Genomic DNA, 20,769 nt, shown 5'->3' with positions numbered 1-20,769 from the left:
AGCAGCATAACCCTGATTCCAGCGATGTGTCACTTACTGAGCTGTTTGCTATCATTTTGATACAATCAATATTTTCTCTGCTGCAGATCTAGCAGTTATACAGAGCTCATGAATATCCTGGACTATCTAGCAGCATTAGTCCTCTAATGATGATCTACTGCTGATTAACAGTTAAACAGTCCAGTAAGTGACACATCACTGGAATCAGGATCTCTGCCTTTACATTATACTGCTCTCAGATTAGGTGGCAAAAACCTGGGGACAGATTCCCTTTAAAATGTGATTCATAATTGCGTTTTCATATGTTAGCTGCCTAGTTTTTGGTGTTTTTTACCTGTTTTTCATTTGCATATGATTCTTCTTTTAATTTACACTTTTTAAAGTCTATTTTATGTTCCTCCTGTTTTTTTGTTTTTCTTTTATTTTACAATGTTTGTCATTATGAGCAGGGTTTGAGGTTTCGAAATATTTTCAGCTGATTCATCAATTGTAAACTGTTAAAAAGTCACTAAACTTTTGAGTAAACATACTCCAGTCCATCTTTGGAGGTATTTTTGCTTGTCTGTAATTTTGGCGGAAATTTTGCAACATTATAGCAGAACGTGACTTTTTGCATTAATAAATTACCGTGGTAATCCCCTCACATGTCTACTGATCTGATCAGCAGACGTGTGGCTAAGAGTCACAGGTGGATCAGCGATCCACCCGCGCCTGTTAACCCCCTTAGATCGCGCTGTCAAACACTAACAGCGCAATTTAAATGGCCATGGCAGGGATCCACCATCGCCCATCACAGGGCACCAATGTGTTGTCATGGTAGCGCGGGGTCAGCTGATGACCCCTGACGCTACCATGACTCACTTCCTGTGAGAGCCATCAGAGCACCAACACTCACATGAAAGCAACATTTCTGCTGATTAAACCAATGCTGCTCCGATCAGCAGAAATGCACAAATGACTGTACAGTAGTGTGATGACTATTTTAAAAATTTTGCAAAACGAAAATGAAACCCCTTACATTCGAGGAACAATTGCATTCAAATGACATTAGTATCATCAAATTTGTAAAATATTCAAAAAAGTTCCCCCTCTTTTTCATTTCACAATTTAAAAAAAAACGATTTTTTTGAATCCAAGTATTCCATATGTTGAAAAGCTCTCCAATCTCACGCGGATGCCAACGAACTGCCAAATTCTTGGAAACTTCAGTTTTCTGTTCAACAGCGAGAAACGGCGACTGGATCGAATAAAAAATATGATAATGGATATAGAATTGCTCTGGAGGGAAACTTCCCACTTTTATCCAGTGCACACATCAGAAAGAAACTCAATCGTCTGATTGATGTAAATGACAAAAAGAAACCTTCTAATAAATTCACTGCAACACTTTCTCAGTTATTTGATGTCACTAATGTTAATGGAGAATGGAAAAACTCGGAGGATAAAGAGCTCTACCTGAGGCAAGTTGAGAGTGGAGGCAAGGTTGGTTATTCGACGCTCAAACAAGCTCCTTTGGAATCAATTCATCCAAGAAAACGAATCCGACTATCAATATTTCAAGCTCAAGCCAGCACTTCGCAATCGCAACCCACACATGATACTGTCTCTAAATCTTTACCCGAGACTCCAAAGCCAACCTCTTCTTCCACGTCATCTTCTCCTGAACGCACACCGAAATACAAAAGAGCAAGCACTACAACAGCGAGTTTACTGGTACTGAAAAACAACATTTCTACACATAAAGCAAATAAAGTGCTTGCAACCATTGCTAAACAAGGTCATGATGTACCGGTTCCAAGTCAGTCGGGGGTCTGAAGACGAATAATCTCAGAAGGACAGAAAATGAAAACCAAAATATTTGTAAAACTTCAAAGCAAAGATCCCTATTGTCTCCACTTCAATGGTAAAAGAATCCAAGGGCAAGAGTATCAAGTAGTTCTGCTGAAAAATACCACAACCGAAATCAAACTCGGTATTCTGAAATGTGAGAATGGTTCTGCCACGGCTATTCACAAGGAACTACATCAGCTAATTGATGAATACGACGCTTGGGAAAATATTCGCATGATAATCTGCGACACAGCAGCAGTAAATATTGGTCGTTTCAACGGGATTGTAACGCTGATACAGGATGATGTCTTGAGAAAGGGCTTTCAGAAGCCACAATACATTGGCTGTCAACACCATGTACTCGACCTCCTACTGAAGCACGTCATGAATTTCCTTATTCCAGAGTCAACGAAGAAACCAGAACTCAATTATTTCTTCATTGACAAATTAACAGAAAACTATGCCTCACTTCAGATTGATTACCACCAAGTTGCAACAGATGATGTCAACACAGGCGAGAATCCTGGATGGCGAGATGATTTCAAGTTCTTATATGAACTATGTCAGGCATATCGTCATTACAAAACAACATCACGTTGGCCTCGAATCAGTTGGAAGAAACTCCCAAACCTGCACATGGCAAGATGGAACTCGCGAGCTGTATATGCTGTTATAGCATTTTTTCTGATACCAGAATGGCGCCGCATCCTCGGTATAGCATGCAACTTCATCTGCTATGAATGGGCAAATGCCTGGTTCCAGTCGCAACACTACAACGAAGCGTCCTTCAATGAACTGTTAACCTCACTCACCAAGACAAAGTGCAAGAAGGCAATTAAGTGTTTGAAGGCGCACTGGTTGGTCGAGGAGTCATTAATTGACATTCCCAGATCTAACCAAAATGCTGAACGTGCTGTAAAACTGATGGAGGAACTACATGCGAAATCGAAAAAAATTGAATTTTTGAATCTAAAATTCATAGGAAAAAATAATTTGTAAACACTTCTTTTGTACATATTGTACTTATAATTAACTGTTTTATACCATATTTGTTAAAAAACGAATAATAAAAGTTGCTTAGTTATTACTATTATCGTTTCAATAATGCAAAATTGTATGTCCTTTTTTGGGGGGAAAAAATAATTTTTGCCTTATTTCATTTGAATGAAAGGGGGAACTTTTTTTAAAAAACAAAAAAAAGCAATACTTATTCTTAAATTACCCATAAACGTTCCTCGATTGCACATGGTTTCATAAAAAAAAAAATTGTCATTACACTACTGTACAGTAATAAAGTCCCCTAGGGAGACTAGTAAAACAAATAAAAAATGAAAAAAAAAAGAAAGTTTTAAAAAATTTGAAAAAATAAAAATAGCTAAAAGATTAAATCACCACCCTATTTTGCCCCATTGAAAATAAAACAGGTAACAAAGTAAAATAATACACATATTTGGTATCGCTGACTTCAGAAATGCCCAATCTATCAAAATGTGTATATATATATTAACCTGATTGGAAAACTGTGTGTCGAGAAAAAATTCCAAACACCAAAATTACGTTTTTGGTCGCCGCAACATTTCTTTAAGATGCAATAACAGGGGATCAAAACAGCGCATCTACGCAATTAAAAACATCAGCTGAAGACGCAAAAAATAACCCGTCACTGAGCCCCAGATCCCAAAAAAATGAGAATGCTACTGGTCACGGAAAATGGCAACAAAACCGTTGTTCTTTCTTTGGACAAACTTCTGAATTTTTTTAACCCCTTAGTTAAAACTTTACATGTTTGGTATCTATGAAGTCATACTGACCTGAGGAATCATACTGATATGTCAATTTTATCATATATTGAACATGGTAAATAAAGACCCCAAAAACATTGCACTTTTTTTGCAATTTCACCACACTTGGATTTTTTTTTCCGTTTTCCAGTAAAATATATGGTCAAACTAAGTTCAACTTGTCCGACAAAAAGAAACCCTTATATGGCAAGATTGAGGGAGAAATAAAATAGTTATGGCTCTTTGAAGAAGGGGAGATAAAATGAAAATAAAATAACAGAAAATTGCTGTGTGGTAAAGAGGTTAAAATCTGTGCTCTTTCACTCCTGAGTCTTGCGGTGCAGCCAAACAGTACTGTACAGTTACATGTGGGGTATTGCCACATTCATGAAAAATTGTGTAACGCATTATGGGCCAGTTTTTACTTATTCCCACTGTGAAAATTAAAAATCTGGGGTTAAAACAACATTTTAGTGGTAAAAATGTAATTACATGTGGTGACACTATGCTAACTGCACCCCTAGATGTATTAATTGAGGGGTGCAGTTTGTAAAATGGGGTGACTTACGAGAGGTCTGTTTTTCTGGCACCTCAGAGGCTCTGCTAATATGACATGGCACCCACAAACCATTGCCACTAAATCTGCAATCCACTATGCTGCTCCTTCCCTTCTTCACTTTGCACTGTGCCTCAAAAGTAGTTTTTGACCACTTACGGGGTACTGACGTACTCAGGAGACATTGTGTAACAAATTGTATGGTCCATTTTATCCTATTGAATATTAAAATTTTGGGGCCAAAGCAACATTTTAGTGGAAAAAGATATATATTTTTTTATTATTATTATAGCCTAATGTTATACAATTCCGTGAATCACCTGAGGATTAAAATTGCTCACTACACCTGGATATGAATTCCTTGAGAGGTGTAGTTTTCAGAATGGGTTCACTTGTTGCAGGTTTCTGATGTTTTGGCATGTGAGGGAATCTTCAAATGTGACATTGTGATCGCAATCTATTCTGGCCAATTTTCTGGTCTACAATTCAGATAGCATTCCTTTCCTTCTGAGCCCTGCCGTGTGCGCAAACTGTAGTTTTCCACCACATATGGGGTATCTGTCATGGTCGTCTACCATGGTTCGGAGTCTCTTTTATACCATCTGAGACTATACACATTAAATGTGTTTTTTTTACTTTTGGCATACTAGAGGTTAATGTCAGCTTTCCTTGCCAGCAGCAAGCGCAATACCTCAGCTCAGGTGTTTCCATTGATAACCACTCCCAACCTGCATAAATAACCTCTGTTTCCAACAGAGGGTGCTGGTTATTCCGAATTCATTCTGGAGCATGTTGGAGGTGTTTCCTGCTGTTGCCTTCTGTTGTTTGGTGTGGAAGTTACCCCGTTCTTTAGTAACCTCTCCTTACCTTATTTACCTCCTGTGCACCTTCTTGTTGCCCCCCTGGTGTTTGTTTTTGGTGTGTGTGAGTTTTGTTGTCCCCTCTGTCTTATTTGTCGGTGCAGTTTTTGTGACTACCATCCCAGCCCGGACCTTGGGTGGTGGGTGTGAAGGGAGTTACACCAGGGCCTGAACAGGAGTCAGGGACACGCTGGGGGCCCAGACTTCAGTTCCTTCAAGTGTACTTCTGGGTTGAAGGAAAACTCAGGGTGCTAAGGCTGCTTTCACTCATCCGGTTTTTACAGTGCGGCTCAATCTGGCTCAAAAACCTATGCAACAGATGCGGCGAAAAAAATTGATCCGTTGCATAAGTTTTTCCATGCGGCGCGACCATTTTTTGACGGAGCATACTGAGCATGCGCAGTGCAAAAAACGCATCCGGCGTCCATAGTCTTGCATTGTAAATCGCGCCGGATCCGGCGCGATGCGGTTTTTTCGCCGCACAAAAAAACATGCCAGGCAACGTTCCATCTGGCTGCCGCATGGGCTAAATATGCCGCATCCGGCAAAAACCAGACGCAACGCAAGGCCATGCTGCAGAATACGGCTCTAATGCAAGTCCATGCGGAAAAAACGCAACCAGCGGCAAAAAAAACTGTTGCGTTTTTTCTGCAAAGTGCCGTATTGTGCCGCTCAGCAAAAAACGGATGTGTGAAAGCAGCCTAATAGTCTGAGGGCCAGTGCAGGGGTTCCTATCCAGTCACCAGCGTGACAGTATCCCTGTACTCAGGAGAAATTGCACAACAAATTGTATGCTCCACTTTCTTCTGTTACCCCTGTGAAAATGAAAAAATTAGGGCTAAAGCAATATTTTTGTGAAAAAAAGAAGTTAAATTTCCTAACAAAAAAATTATGTTTAAAAAAAAAATGGTGCTTATGTAAAGTAGAAATGTGGCAGATGTTATTTATTAATGATTTTGTATTATATAACTCTCTGGTTTAAGGGCATAAAAATTCAGAGTTAAAAAAATTGCAATTTTTGTTTGTCAAATTTTCAATCTATTTTCATAAATACACACAACTGATTTCAACCAAAATGTACCACTAACATGAAGTGCAATATGTCACAAAAAATATTCTCAGCATCATTGGAATATATTGAGGCATTCCAGAGTTATTACCACCTAAAGTGACGCTGGTCAAAATTGTAAAAATTGGCTTGGTCCGGAAGGGGTTAAATCCAGAACTGACCTTTTTTTTTTAGCTGGTGAGGTTAAATGAAATAAGGGTTAAACTTATACAGTTAAAGGTCAGGACAAGTTCCCTATATGTAACTGGGGGCAAAATTGGGCTGTTTTTGGTAGGTGCCATAATTTTACATGCAGTCCTTTATGTAACATGGTCACATAGGTACATGAATTATAAAGCAGGCGGTTTTTTACTGCCATTGGGATTACATGAAAATGAAGTCAGAGATATGAGTTGCTTTAGACATTTTTATTTTTTATTTATTTTTTTAAATTTGCTTTTCACATACCTGTTTTATGACATTTTTTTTTTCTTTTCAAGGTTGTCACTATAGCTTTACGGTGCCCCAGTGGTCGTGTTTATAGAAGACGATTTTACAAGACCTACAGTTCTCTTGTAAGTGCTGCTAAGTAACGTGGATATTAAATGAGGCCATTTTCACCCACACATATTGAGTTTGATGATGCTGCTCTTAATATTCACACAACTTTAGCAAACAAGTCAGCTCGCCGGTGGTCCGAATCAGACTCAACAACGTCCAATACACACATAGAACAGAATGCAACAAGGTGAAAAATCCAATATAGAGAACTCAGCACACGGATCCTTGTTTGTATAAAACAGTTTTTTCTTTATTTCATATTCAGTACAATAAAAAAAACCTCAGTACACACTATACAAAATATTGCAACTGCCAAACGCATTTCAGAATACTGTCATTTATTATTGCATATATGGTCAAGTGAAAAATGCTGACCTAAATCCTGTTTCCCATAGTCGCTCTCAGTTGCCAGTTTTTGTTTTTTTCATATGGTGAGTACCATTTTTACATTATATAAAATAAAGAAGACTGTTTTAAATGAACAAGGATCGGTATACTGGATTTCTCTACATTTAATATTAAGGCAAATCTATCAGTTGATTCATGTTGCCTGAAACACAAACAGCATAAATTAGAATCTGGCTGTCATTTTGAAACCAGGTATGTTTTACTTTGAAACACTCCAAAATTTAAGAGAAAACATACTTTGAAAGGGGGGTGCTATGTCATACGGATGACAAATTTGAGGTAGTCCTATAATGGCTTCTTTCCTCCCTATTCCCCTTAACTGACAAGTTTTCCCTATAGAAAAAACAATCACTGATCTCAGGGAGACCAGCCTGAGAAAACACTGTCGGTAGCCAGCGAAGGCGCTCAACACAGTGAAATCCTAGGTGCATTGCCCCCTGGGAAGTATGCAAATCAAAAAAGGTCCGTGGAGCCTCTGTTAGGAGTCTCGACACGGAAAATAGCCAGATATCCCAGTGTGGAGTAGGATTTTGGCCAGGTGGGAGCAATGCCTAGTAGACCAGCAAGACAAAACAATCACTGATCTTGGGGAGACCAGCCAGAGAAAACACTGCCGGAAGCCAGTGAAAGCGCTTAACACAGTGAAATCCTAGGTGCATTGCCCCCTGGGAAGTATGCAAATCAAAGTATGCAAAGGATGGTCTCCCCAAGATCAGTGATTGTTTTGTCTTGCTGGTCTACTAGGCATTGCTCCCACCTGGCCAGAATCCTACTCCACACTGTTGAGGGGCAATACCCCAAAACAGCTGTCTGTGGATGGATACCTGGCCTTGGTATTTCCCTTTTCATATCTTTAAACTCGTCAAGAGCTGGATATTGACTAAAAGGGCCACTTAATATGGTGGTTTCCTAAAAAGATCCACTCCTTGGTTAGGTCCTTTCCGGAGGGATATCTGGCTATTTTCCGTGTCGAGACTCCTAACAGAGGCTCCACGGACCTTTTTTGAAGTTTTCCCTATAAACACACACATGCTTCGGGCAACATGATTCAGCTGACAGGTTCACTTTTAACACCTTTTTGACATCTGACGTACTGCTACGTTCCCGATTGATGTGGGCTGTTGTACATAGCCGATATTTTTCTGTAGCAGCAGTGCGCTCCAATTGCTGCTGTCTTAACTATTTAGACGCTGCTTTCAATCCTTGACAGCGGTAATTAAAAAGTGTGAACGCTGATGCCCATGTTCACCAGCTCCCAGATGAAGCTCAACATTTTGGAGTGGCCATCAAAGCCCAGACAAGAGATGCCAGTAGATGCCCACACGCGAGTGCCCCCTCAATCTGGCAGATATGGAGCGCTACTACCAAGAAGAGTTGGCAAAGATTTCCAATTCTGGATTTGCCATACTGATAGATTCCTACCCGAAATGAATGAATGCTGCCTTAAATTTAAAGGGTACTTCAACAAGCTATTAGTTTAAGGGTGTGCACATTTATGCAGCCACATTATTTAGTTTTTAATATTTATTTGCTCCCTCAAAACTATTTCAGTTTGTTTCTCAATGGATCTGTACAGATTATAGGAGACACTAAAGGTAAAAAAAAATTCTGAAATGATTGTTAACACTATGATTTAGTTACATTTGAAAAACCTGGCATTTGAACAGGTTTTCCTAGATGGCACTCATACTTGTGTCTATGGGGCCATTCACATTTCCGTGAAACATGTCCGATTTTGAGCCGAGGGTCTGATTATAATTGGTAATGCAAGTCATTGGGCCCGTGGAAAACGTCAGACCACACTCGGATTCGGTTCGATTTTCACGGACTGTCAGAATGGAGAAAGTATCAAAATTATTTTGTAAAAATTTCTCTACATACAAGAAAACTGTAAGACACTTGTATTGCACTCTGACCAGACTCATCTACCTCTTATAATGTATGGGACTGTTGAGATGTCTGTGATTTGTTGCAGACCACTTGTCCGCAAAAAAACAAGGAGATATGTCCGTTTTTGATCCAAGTCATGGTTCAAAATTTCCATGCAAGTCAATGGGTCTGTGAAATTAACTGATGGCATCAGTGTGCAGTCCATGTAATGCCCATGAATAATATTGTAATGGATAAAAAAGCTTTGTAATTATTTTTTTCATATGTGAAAATCATTGATGGTAAAAACAGATACCGGACCAAACACTGATGAAACTTGGATGAAAAACACTGATGAACAGCAGACTGTGTTTTTACATACGATAAATATCATGGATGTGTACATAACGCCTACAGCACCTTACTCTTCTTAACCCTTCACCCCCAGGCGATTTTTCATTTTTTATTTTTTTTTATTCCTCCCCTTCTTCCGAGACCTGTAACTTTTTTATTCTTCCATCAATCTTGCCATATGATGGCTTGTTTTTTGCGGGACAAGTTGTACTTTTAAAAGAAACCATAAGTTTTACCATATAGTGTACTGAAAAACGGCAAACAAATTCCAGGTGCGGAAAAATTGCAAAAAAAGTGTGATTGCTTGATTGTTTTGGGGTATCTTGTTCACCTTGTTCACTATATGGTAAAACCGTTATGTTGCTGTAATGCCTTAGGTTTGTATGGGTCCGTAGATACAAAACATGTATACGTTTACTTTTATCTAAGGGGTTAAATAAAATTCAGACATTTGTCCAAAAAAAGTGGGACATTTTTTGCACCATTTTTAGCAACCTGTAGTGTTCTCATTTTTGTGATATGGGGTTTAGTGATGGCTTAATTTTTGCGTCTGGAGCTGGCGTTTTTAAAGGTACCATTTTTGCACAGATGCTACATTTTGAACCCCTGTTATTGCATTTTGCACAAAATTTACGACAACCAAAAAACATAATTTTGGTGTTCGGTAAAAGGCGTGGCGTCAAAAAATTTCCAATCAGGTTAATTGATTTTATATTTTGATAGAGCAGGCGTTTCTCAACGCGGCAATACCAAATTTTTTTAACCGTTTAATTTTTATTTTACTAGTCCCCCTAAGTGACTATAAGGACCATCAGTTTGATCGGTGATTCATTTCTGTTGATCAGCGCTGCAAATAAATGCTACGTTCCTCCTACAGCCACTGCTGTCAGCTGTAACAGGAACTGCATCATGATAGTGACAGGATTCATCACGTGACTTGTGGCTACCATGGCAACCATCGGCTCCCCATGATTGTGTCACGAGGCCTACGATGGCGGTGGGAAAAGGCGATTTCTTTGTCGCTCCATTGGGAGACCAAGACAATTGACAATTGGGTGTATAGCTTCTGCCTCCGGAGGCCACACAAAGTATTACACTTAAAAGTGTAAACCCCTCCCCTCTGCCTATACACCCCCCCGTGCATCACGGGCTCCTCAGTTTTTATGCTTTGTGTTGAAGGAGGCACACATGCACGCAAGCTCCACAATTTAGTCAGCAGCAGCTGCTGACTATATCGGATGGAAGAAAAGAGGGCCCATAACAGGGCCCCCGGCATGCTCCCTTCTCACCCCACTCTGGTCGGCGGTGCTGTTAAGGTTGAGGAACCCATTGCGGGTACAAAGGCTGGAGCCACATGCTGTTTTCCTTCCCCATCCCTTAGGGGCTCTGGGTGAAGTGGGATCCTAATCGGTCACCAGGCACTGGGACCGTGCTCCCTCCGCAGCCCCTGGGGGAATCTGCTGGACAGGAGACCGGGTATCGTCAGGGACAGGCCCTGCTCCTATGAGGTACTCTGTGTCCCCTTGGGGACGGCGCATAGAGCGCCTGTGTAACGGACGCTGCAGCACCTGCCGGGTGTCTTGCGTCGCCGGGACTACCGCGCCGACCGCGCTTGTTTGCCGGCCGCGCTAATAAATTTAGTCCCCGGCTTTTGCGGCCTAGTACCGCAAACTCCCGCCCCCGGGCCTGCCAGTCAGGGGTGAGGGCGGGACGCTAGACTGCAGGTCAGTGGTGAGGGCTGGAGCATACTGAGGTATCCTCCTCCCCCCTCACTGAGCACTGCGGGGCACCAGATTCCCGCACTTTCTGAGGCACGCCCACGGCTCCCTCCTCCTCTCAGAACGCTGGCAGCCATTCCTATCAGCACGTCTGACGCTGGAGAACTTCAAAGCTCCACAGCTCTGGGAGGCCCAGGCAGGGAATCTGGTGGTCACACAACCGCTGAGGGCGGTCGGTAAGCCGCACCTATTACTAGGTGCTGGCCCCCCTGGGTGCCGAAGTGTATATTTATATGCTTATATTGTATACATTTACTCTGTACGGCCGCACCATTTGCTTTTGGCTATATACCCTCTCTGATTGCTCTAAGAGGAGACAACAGCAGAGCCGTACGGCGGTAGCATCCGCCAATTCAGTGGCAGTCCGCAGGGCCATGTGGCTACGTGAATGGAAGGCAGACTCTGCTTCCAAAAAGTTTTTAACCGGTTTGCCATTTTCTGGCGACCGCCTGTTTGGCGAGCAATTGGATGAAATCATTAAACAATCCAAGGGAAAGGACTCGTCCTTACCCCAGTCCAAACCAAACAGACCTCAACAACGGAAGGTACAATCGAGGTTTCGGTCCTTTCGGCCCTCAGCCAGGTCTCAATTCTCCTCGTCCAACAGGCCACAGAAGGGTCAGAGGAACTCTGATTCATGGCGGTCTAAGTCACGTCCTAAAAAGACCGCCGGAGGAACCGCTCCCAAAGCGGCCTCCTCATGACTTTCGGCCTCCCCAAACCGCATCCTCGGTCGGTGGCAGGCTCTCCCGCTTTTGCGACGCCTGGTTGCCACATGTCCAAGACCGATGGGTGAGAGACATTCTGTCTCACGGTTACAGGATAGAGTTCAGCTCTCGTCCTCCGACTCGTTTCTTCAGAACATCTCCGCCCACCGAGCGAGCCGATGCTCTTCTTCAGGCGGTGAGCACTCTGAAGGCAGAAGGAGTGGTTATCCCTGTTCCCCTTCAGCAATGGGGTCACGGTTTTTACTCCAACTTGTTTGTGGTGCCAAAAAAGGACGGATCTTTCCGTCCCGTTCTGGACCTCAAACTGCTCAACAGACACGTGAAAACCAGGCGGTTCCGGATGGAATCTCTCCGCTCCGTCATCGCCTCGATGTCCCAAGGAGACTTCCTAGCATCAATCGACATCAGGGATGCTTATCTCCACGTGCCGATTGCACCAGAGCATCAGCGCTTCCTGCGTTTCGCCATCAGGGACGAACACCTTCAGTTCGTGGCACTGCCTTTCGGCCTGGCGACAGCCCCACGGGTCTTCACCAAGGTCATGGCAACAGTGGTAGCAGTCCTACACTCTCAGGGACACTCAGTGATCCCTTACTTAGACGATCTTCTTGTCAAGGCCCCCTCTCGGGTGACATGCCAACACAGCCTGAACATTGCTCTGGAGACTCTCCAGAGGTTCGGGTGGATCATCAATTTCCCAAAGTCAAAACTGACACCGACCCAATCGGCGATAGTGAATCTTCCGCTGGACAAACAGCGTTCACTACGGACAGGGGTGCAATCTCTCCTTCGAGCCCAGTCGCACCCCTTGAGGCGCCTCATGCACTTCCTAGGGAAGATGGTGGCAGCAATGGAGGCAGTTCCATTTGCGCAGTTTCATCTGCGTCCACTTCAATGGGACATTCTCCGCAAATGGGACAGGAAGTCGACGTCCCTCGACAGGAACGTCTCCCTTTCTCGGGCAGCCAAGGCCTCCCTTCAGTGGTGGCTTCTTCCCACTTCTTTGTCGAAGGGGAAATCATTCCTGCCCCCATCCTGGGCTGTGGTCACGACGGACGCGAGTCTGTCAGGGTGGGGAGCGGTCTTCCTCCACCACAGGGCTCAGGGTACCTGGACTCAGCCAGATTCCTCCCTTCAGATCAATGTTCTGGAGATAAGGGCAGTGTATCTAGCCCTAAAGGCGTTCCAGCCGTGGCTGGAAGGCAGGCAGATCCGAATTCAGTCGGACAACGCCACGGCAGTGGCATACATCAACCACCAAGGCGGCACACGCAGTCGGCAAGCCTTCCAGGAAGTTCGGCGGATTCTGCTGTGGGTGGAAGCCACAGCATCCACCATCTCCGCAGTTCACATCCCGGGCGTAGAAAACTGGGAAGCAGACTTTCTCAGTCGCCAGGGCATGGACGCAGGGGAATAGTCTCTTCACCCGGACGTGTTTCAAGAGATCTGTTGCCGCTGGGGGTAGCCGGACGTCGACCTAATGGCGTCCCGGCACAACAACAAGGTCTCGGCATTCATGGCACGGTCTCAAGATCACAGAGCTCTGGCGGCAGACGCATTAGTTCAGCATTGGTCGCAGTTTCGACTGCCTTATGTTTTTCCTCCTCTGGCACTGCTGCCCAGAGTGTTACGCAAGATCAGGTCCGACTGCCGCCGCGCCATCCTCATCGCCCCATACTGGCCGAGGAGGTCGTGGTACCCGGATCTGTGGCATCTCACGGTGGGTCAACCGTGGGCACTACCAGACCGACCAGACTTGCTGTCTCAAGGGCCATTTTTCCATCTGAATTCTGCGGCCCTCAACCTGACTGTGTGGCCATTGAGTCCTGGATCCTAGCGTCTTCAGGGTTATCTCAAGAGGTCATTGCCACTATGAGACAGGCCAGGAAACCAACGTCCGCCAAGATCTACCACAGGACGTGGAGGATCTTCTTATCCTGGTGCTCTGATCAGGGTTTTACTCCCTGGCCATTTGCCTTGCCCACTTTTCTGTCCTTCCTTCAATCCGGAATGGAAAAGGGTTTGTCTCTCGGCTCTCTTAAGGGACAAGTCTCGGCGCTCTCTGTGTTTTTTCAAAAGCGTCTAGCCAGGCTTCCGCAGGTACGCACGTTCCTGCAGGGGGTTTGCCACATAGTCCCTCCTTACAAGCGTCCGCTAGAACCCTGGGATCTGAACAGGGTGCTAACGGCTCTTCAGAAACCACCTTTGGAGCCAATGAGAGATATTTCTCTTTCACGCCTCTCTCAGAAGGTGGTCTTCCTAGTGGCAGTCACATCACTTCGGAGAGTGTCTGAGCTAGCTGCACTGTCATGCAAAGCCCCCTTCCTGGTGTTTCACCAGGACAAGGTGGTTCTGCGTCCGGTTCCGGAATTTCTCCCTAAGGTGGTATCCCCTTTTCATCTCTATCAGGATATCTCCTTACCTTCTTTTTGCCCTAATCCAGTTCACCAATGTGAAAAGGATTTGCACTTGTTAGATCTTGTGAGAGCACTCAGACTCTACATTTCTCGTACGGCGCCCCTGCGCCGCTCGGATGCGCTCTTTGTCCTTGTCGCTGGCCAGCGTAAAGGGTCGCAGGCTTCCAAGTCAACCTTGGCTCGGTGGATCAAGGAACCAATTCTTGAAGCCTACCGTTCTTCTGGGCTTCCGGTTCCTTCAGGACTGAAAGCCCATTCTACCAGAGCCGTGGGTGCGTCCTGGGCATTGTGGCACCAGGCTACGGCTCAGCAGGTATGTCAAGCGGCTACCTGGTCGAGTCTGCACACTTTCACGAAGCACTATCTAGTGCATACCTACGCTTCGGCAGATGCCAGCCTAGGTAGGAGAGTCCTTCAGGCGGCGGTTGCCCACCTGTAGGAAGGGGCCGTGTTACGGCTCTATTACCGAGGTATTCTTTTACCCACCCAGGGACTGCTTTTGGACGTCCCAATTGTCTGGGTCTCCCAATGGAGCGACAAAGAAGAAGGGAATTTTGTTTACTTACCGTAAATTCCTTTTCTTCTAGCTCCTATTGGGAGACCCAGCACCCGCCCCTGTTCCCTTCGGGCTGTTGTTCTTTTGTGTACACATGTTGTTCATGTTGAATTGTTCTGGGTTCATGGTTTTCAGTTCTCCGAACATCCTTCGGATTGAATTTACCTTAGACCAATTTATAAGTTTCCTCCTTCCTGCTTTTGCACCAAAACTGAGGAGCCCGTGATGCACGGGGGGGTGTATAGGCAGAGGGGAGGGGTTTACACTTTTAAGTGTAATACTTTGTGTGGCCTCCGGAGGCAGAAGCTATACACCCAATTGTCAATTGTCTGGGTCTCCCAATAGGAGCTAGAAGAAAAGGAATTTACGGTAAGTAAACAAAATTCCCTTCTTCCCCTCTGCGGCCATTTAAATCGTGCTGTCACATTTTGACAGCGCAATCTAAGGGGTTAACAGGATTCGGGTGGATCATGGATCCACCTGCACCTGTAAGTCACACATATCTGCTGTTCAAATCAGCAGACATGTGCAGGGATCGCCGCCGGCTCACCACAGCAGCCGGCGGTGATTACCCCTTCATGATTTAGAACATACTGGTATACGTCCTCGGTGGTGAAAGGGTTAAAGGGAACCTATCAGCGGGTTTTGCTACCTCATCTGAGAGCAGCATGATGTAGGCAAATAGATCCTAAATTTAATGATGTATCACTTAGGGCTGGTTCACACTAAGCGACAGCGACAACGAGGTCGCTGTTACGTCACCATTTTCTGTGACGTAACAGCGACCTTGTAAGTCGCTGTTATGATCGCTGCTTAGCTGTCAAACACAGCAGCCGAAGCAGCGATCATAACCGCGAGAGCAGGGAGCCGCGCACACTGCTTAGCGCTGGCTCCTTGCTCTCCTAGCTACAGTACACATCGGGTTAATTAACCCGATGTGTACTGCAGCTACATGTGCAGAGAGCCGCGCACACTGCTTAGCGCTGGCTCCTTGCTCTCCTAGCTACAGTACACATCGGGTTAATTAACCCGATGTGTACTGCAGCTACATGTGCAGAGAGCCGGAGCCGGCAGCACAGGCAGCGTGAGAGCTGTGGAGGCTGGTAACTAAGGTAAATATCGGGTAACCAGCTTGGTTACCCGATGTTTACCCTGGTTACAGCTTACCGCAGCTGCCAGATGCTGGCTCCTGCTCCCTGCTCGCTTCATTTCGTCGCTCTCTCGCTGTCACACACAGCGATCTGTGTGTCACAGTGGGAGAGCGCCTTTGAAGAAAACGAACCAGGGCTGTGTGTAACGAGCAGCGATCTCGCAGCAGGGGCCAGATCGCTGCTCAGTATCACACACAGCGAGATCGCTAATGAGGTCACTGTTGCGTCACCAAAACCGTGCCGTAGCAGCGATTTCGGTAGCGATCTCGCTATGTGTGAAGCACCCCTAAGAATACTGGCTGCAGCCGTTCTGACAAAATCAAAGACTTTAGTGTTAGCATGTAGCAGAGCTCTGGGAGCTGTTCTCGCCCACACCAGGCTTTCAGTGGACATTTCCATAGACAGAAGCTGCTAATCACAGATGGTGGCAGAGTCTGACTTGAGCTCAAGGCTGTTTGATAAAGCTACTGAAGCTTAAACTAACATTGCAGGTAAACAAAAACACACTTTGTGATAAGAAATACCTGGCTGAAATCTGTATGTAAATCCTTACAGCATGCTGTCTTCAGATTACATAGCAAAATCCTGCTGACAGATTCCCTTTAAGGGAGCTTCTCTTGATAACAATTACTTTGATTCATAACAGGAGATTATTAACAGAATTAACTAAAACTATTTCCTAAGAAAGGGTATGTGCACACGTTGCTTTTTTTTCCGCGCGGAAAAAAACGCACCCTCTGGCAGAGGGGAGAATAGTAAACAATGCTTTTTGAGAAACAACGCATCGAAAACGCATGCGTTTTTCATGCGTTTTTCATGCGTTTTTTAAGACTTGGGTACCTATACGTCAGAAAACCCCCACAAGTGACCCCATTTTGGAATCTGCACCCCTCAAGGATTTTATTCAGGAGTATATTAATCATTTTGAATCCACAGCTACTTCCCCCAAAATGTAGCTGTAGCAACAATATTCTCACTGTTGGGCTATGTGGCCATGATCCAGCGACACGGCGTCTAGTACCCAGTGTCAGCCTTCCTGCAGAGATGTGAGTGTTTCCCACGGGAGAACGCAGCTGCCCATGCCCACGATTTGGGTTCAGGCCGCTGTGGAGCTCTATGCTACCTGCAGAGAACACTCATCTACGCAGCATAAATTGACATGCTGAGGCTCGGGAAGCTGCGCCACCGGTCGGTTTATGCTGCGGAGAAAAGAAGCACAGTGGGCATGAGATTTCTAAAAATCCTTCCACTGTGCTTCTACTGCACAACGCAGCGTCATGGACGCAGGGAAAACAATCTGCGTCTAAAACGCTGCAAACCCCGATTGTGGGCATCCAGCCTAAAAAGCGTCAATGGAGGTCAAATATATATACAACGTCCCACCCCCCCCTGCATATTCTAAGCTGGCACCTTTTAGTACCTTTCATGTGGCACTAAAGGGTGCCTAGCCTAGTTTTTATCACAAAAACAAAAAAAAAAATGGCGTGGGGTCCCCCCTATTTTTGATAGCCAGTCAGGGTAAAGCAGACAGCTGTAGCCTGCAAACCACAGCTGGCAGCTTCATCTTGTCTGGTGATCAATTTGGAGGGCTCCCCAGGTTTTTTTTTTTATTTATAAATAAAAATAATAAAAAAAAAACAACATGGGGTCCCCCCAAATTAGATCACCAGCCAAGGTGAAGCTGACAGCTGAGGTCTGGTATTCTCAGGGTGGGAAGAGCCATGGTTATTGGACTCTTCCCAGCCTAAAAATAGCAGGCCACAGCCGCCCCAGAAGTGGCGCATCCATTAGATGCGCCAATCCTGGCGCTTCGCCCCAACTCATCCCGCGCCCTGGTGCGTTGGCTAACGGGGTAATAAATGGGGTGGATACCAGATGTGTAATGTCACCTGGCATCAAGCCCAGCAATTAGTGATGTCACGGCGTCTATCAGACACCCGACATAACTACTTGACAGTAAACAAAAGCAAAAAAAGACAACAAAAAATTTTTTATTAGAAAAAACACTCCCCAAATCATTCCCTTGTTCTCCAATTTAATAAAAAAAAATGGGTCAGCAGAAATCCATTTGGATGTCCCACGTCGGCTCTGGACCTTCTAGAATATGGGGGCACGTTCAGGGAACGTATCCCCCATTTTCTAGGAGGGCAGACCCTCCATTTGAGGAGAGTGGGTGCAAAAATCTGCACCCACTCTCCCCGGGTCACAGCTGCAGAGTGCCGAGCAGCCAGCACAGCTCTCTGAACACAGTGCTGGCTGTCAGCTGCTCGGCACATGTGACCGGCCGGCGTCTGCTGTGAAGGAGGAGGGAGCCGCGGGGTTCAGCGCTGCGACCGGACAGGTATGTATGACACCGGGGGGAATTGGGGTGAACTGGCAGGGCCTGGGTGCATTTTTCTGTCGCATGTTTCAAGGCACATGCGACAGATAACATAGGAGCAGGGCGGCCGGTGCGCTACTGTGCGCGCGGCCATGTTGGATTTTCGGGAGGGGGGTCGGGGGTCGGGACGGGCACTTTGGTGACACCGGGGGCTTTGCCAGGAAGTGAGGTCAACAGGAAACCTCTTGACCTCACTTCCAGGTAAATGCCTGCGTTCTGGCGTGCTGACAAAGCCCGCGGACCGCAACAAAAAAGCAGCTCCATGCGGTGTAGCTGCGTTCTGACCCCACATCATTGATTTCAATTGGGGAGAGAACAGAGCCACAATGCACAAAAGAAGTGACATGCTGCTTTTCTTTCCGCACCGATTTTTGGCATCCAAAACGCTGCGGAAAGAAACGCAGCGTGTGCACTGATTTTTCAGCTTTCCCATACCCTTTGCTGGGAAAGCTGAACGCATGCAATTTGCCACTGAAACGCTGCGGTTCAAAACGCAGCGTTTCCGCGGTAAAAAACGCAACGTGTGCACACAGCCAAAGAGAAAAAAAAGTTGAAGCTGCCATTATATTCATCATTTTACTAAGATTTTTGTCTTTGTTTCATTTTTACCAGGTATTGCAAGATTGGATGACGAAAATTGGTTATCACCCGGTCTTTTATTCAATTTGTATGCCTATGCCAAGATGTCCTCTAGAACTGAAAGAGAATGTTACTCTGGAAAATATTGGCATCACAAGGCACACCGCCTTAAATATTGAAGAAAAGGATCCATTGTAACTTTATGTCCACATCGTTGTTGAGCACACAAATCATACAAATTCCAAAGAAAACCAATGAGTTCGGGGGGGGGGGGATGATGTATTTAGATGTATACTAAATGATCAGTTTTATGATCACACAGTTTTTCAGTGTATGCCAATTTCTGATGAATTTTTCAATTTATCATGAAAGTGTTATTCTATTTTCCAGTGATTATTGTCAGTTTGTTCCTTGCCAGTTTCCCTAGACGGACTCAGGAAGACATTAAATAAAGGTGTTAGCATTCCAAACAACTGCATTTGTGACCTCAGTCCTGTATTAGGACTAGACTAACTGAATTTATGTAAAAACGAATCAGATCATCACACAGAACTTCTCTTTAATACTGACACATGACAGAGCCCAGATGTGCCCCATAATAGTTTATCATGCAACAGATCCATTTTTAAAAAATTTGCATCACCTCTGGCTCTTTGCAAATCTCATGTGTACAACTTTCGTCCTTTCATGCCATGAACCTGAGGAACGTACACCTGTCTTTTTAGACTCACTGTGCATATCCAAGGAGCACAGTCGTGCTAACCGGTTCTCCTTTCAGGTATTTTCTTCGGCTCCTCGGTGGACAACAGATTGCGTTATCACTATATACACAATGTGCCAACAAAGCTGGGGAACGTATGTCATTTATTGGGCACTGACCTGGGAGCATTAAAGTCACGCGCATGCGCAATGTGTGAATGTCTGACGGTGACACCAGCTCTTGCATATCATGTTGTCACACCACAGTGATATGAGAACATGAAGAGTGGGAAGAATTATCTCAGGAACCCCCCCCCCCCTAGACTAGTCTCACACTACTTCACTTATCATAAATGAAAAAAGAGAGAGAGGGCGCTCCTGTGTGGGATCTTAATGTACCGAGGTATGTACAATGTGAGGTGCACACTCACCTGATAGTGTTGTACGTCAGGTACAACACTGATAGTGGTATTGAAGGGGGATCGCAAGTTCACCGCTCCTTGTCAGCAGGGATCCCGTCCTCCTGACTCCGCAGGACTCTGCTCACACGATCGGGGTTTCCACGTCCAGTGTGCAGCCGCCGGACCGGCGTCTGATAGCAGCTCCTCCTCCGGGTCGGATGGTCCCGTGATCACAGATGCGGTGATTCCCCAGCCCCTGGTGTTAGATTCAAACGGATAGTACGATCCTGGTTCTGGCTGCAGCAGCCCCGTGAGCTCCCAAAGGGAGATAAAGATGCAAGGAAAAAAAAAAAATGCACGGTTTTGCTGCGCTGCTCAGAAAGGTAGTGATAAGGTTATTTGGGATGTAGATTTATTAATTATTTACATGCCACTACGCGTTTCGGGGGTACAACCTCCCCCTTCCTCAGGTAGGCTACCTGAGGAAGGGGGAGGTTGTACCCCCGAAATGGGTAGTGGCATGTAAATAATTAATAAATCTACATCCCAAATAACCTTATCACTACCTTTCTGAGCAGCGCAGCGAAACCGTGCATTTTTTTATTTTTTTTTTTTCCTTGCTCACTTATCATAAAAGGATTTCTGAAATAGTTTTTTGCCATCTACAGCTTATTAGAATGGGTATTAACATAAGGGAAAAAACATGATGGTGGTTTGAGGGGCATGGAGGAGCTGTCAGGTTCCCTTTAATTCCTTCTAGGATGGGTAGGGTGTAACGCAATTGCTGTCATACTCCCTATACTGACTTCAGAC

The 20,769-nt window shown here is 45.1% G+C and overlaps 1 protein-coding gene across 2 annotated transcripts in view; it reads left to right on the top strand.

Annotated features, from left to right (window-relative positions):
- Positions 1 to 19,329, top strand: part of UBXN8 (UBX domain protein 8) — a 64,979-nt gene extending 45,650 nt beyond the window's left edge. For both annotated transcript variants that reach the window (XM_075337809.1, XM_075337808.1), the window contains 2 exons: positions 6,576 to 6,650; positions 18,890 to 19,329. In XM_075337809.1, coding sequence (XP_075193924.1) covers positions 6,576 to 6,650; positions 18,890 to 19,054 — 240 coding nt within the window. In that variant the 3' untranslated portion in view covers positions 19,055 to 19,329. The remainder of the gene's footprint in view (positions 1 to 6,575; positions 6,651 to 18,889) is intronic.
- Positions 19,330 to 20,769: the final 1,440 nt, after the last annotated feature.

This window comes from Anomaloglossus baeobatrachus, chromosome 1, assembly GCF_048569485.1.
Source record: "Anomaloglossus baeobatrachus isolate aAnoBae1 chromosome 1, aAnoBae1.hap1, whole genome shotgun sequence".
Lineage (NCBI taxonomy): Eukaryota > Metazoa > Chordata > Amphibia > Anura > Aromobatidae > Anomaloglossus > Anomaloglossus baeobatrachus.
The sequence above is the reverse complement of the archived record's forward strand: the minus strand, read 5'-3'. Positions and strand labels throughout refer to the sequence as shown.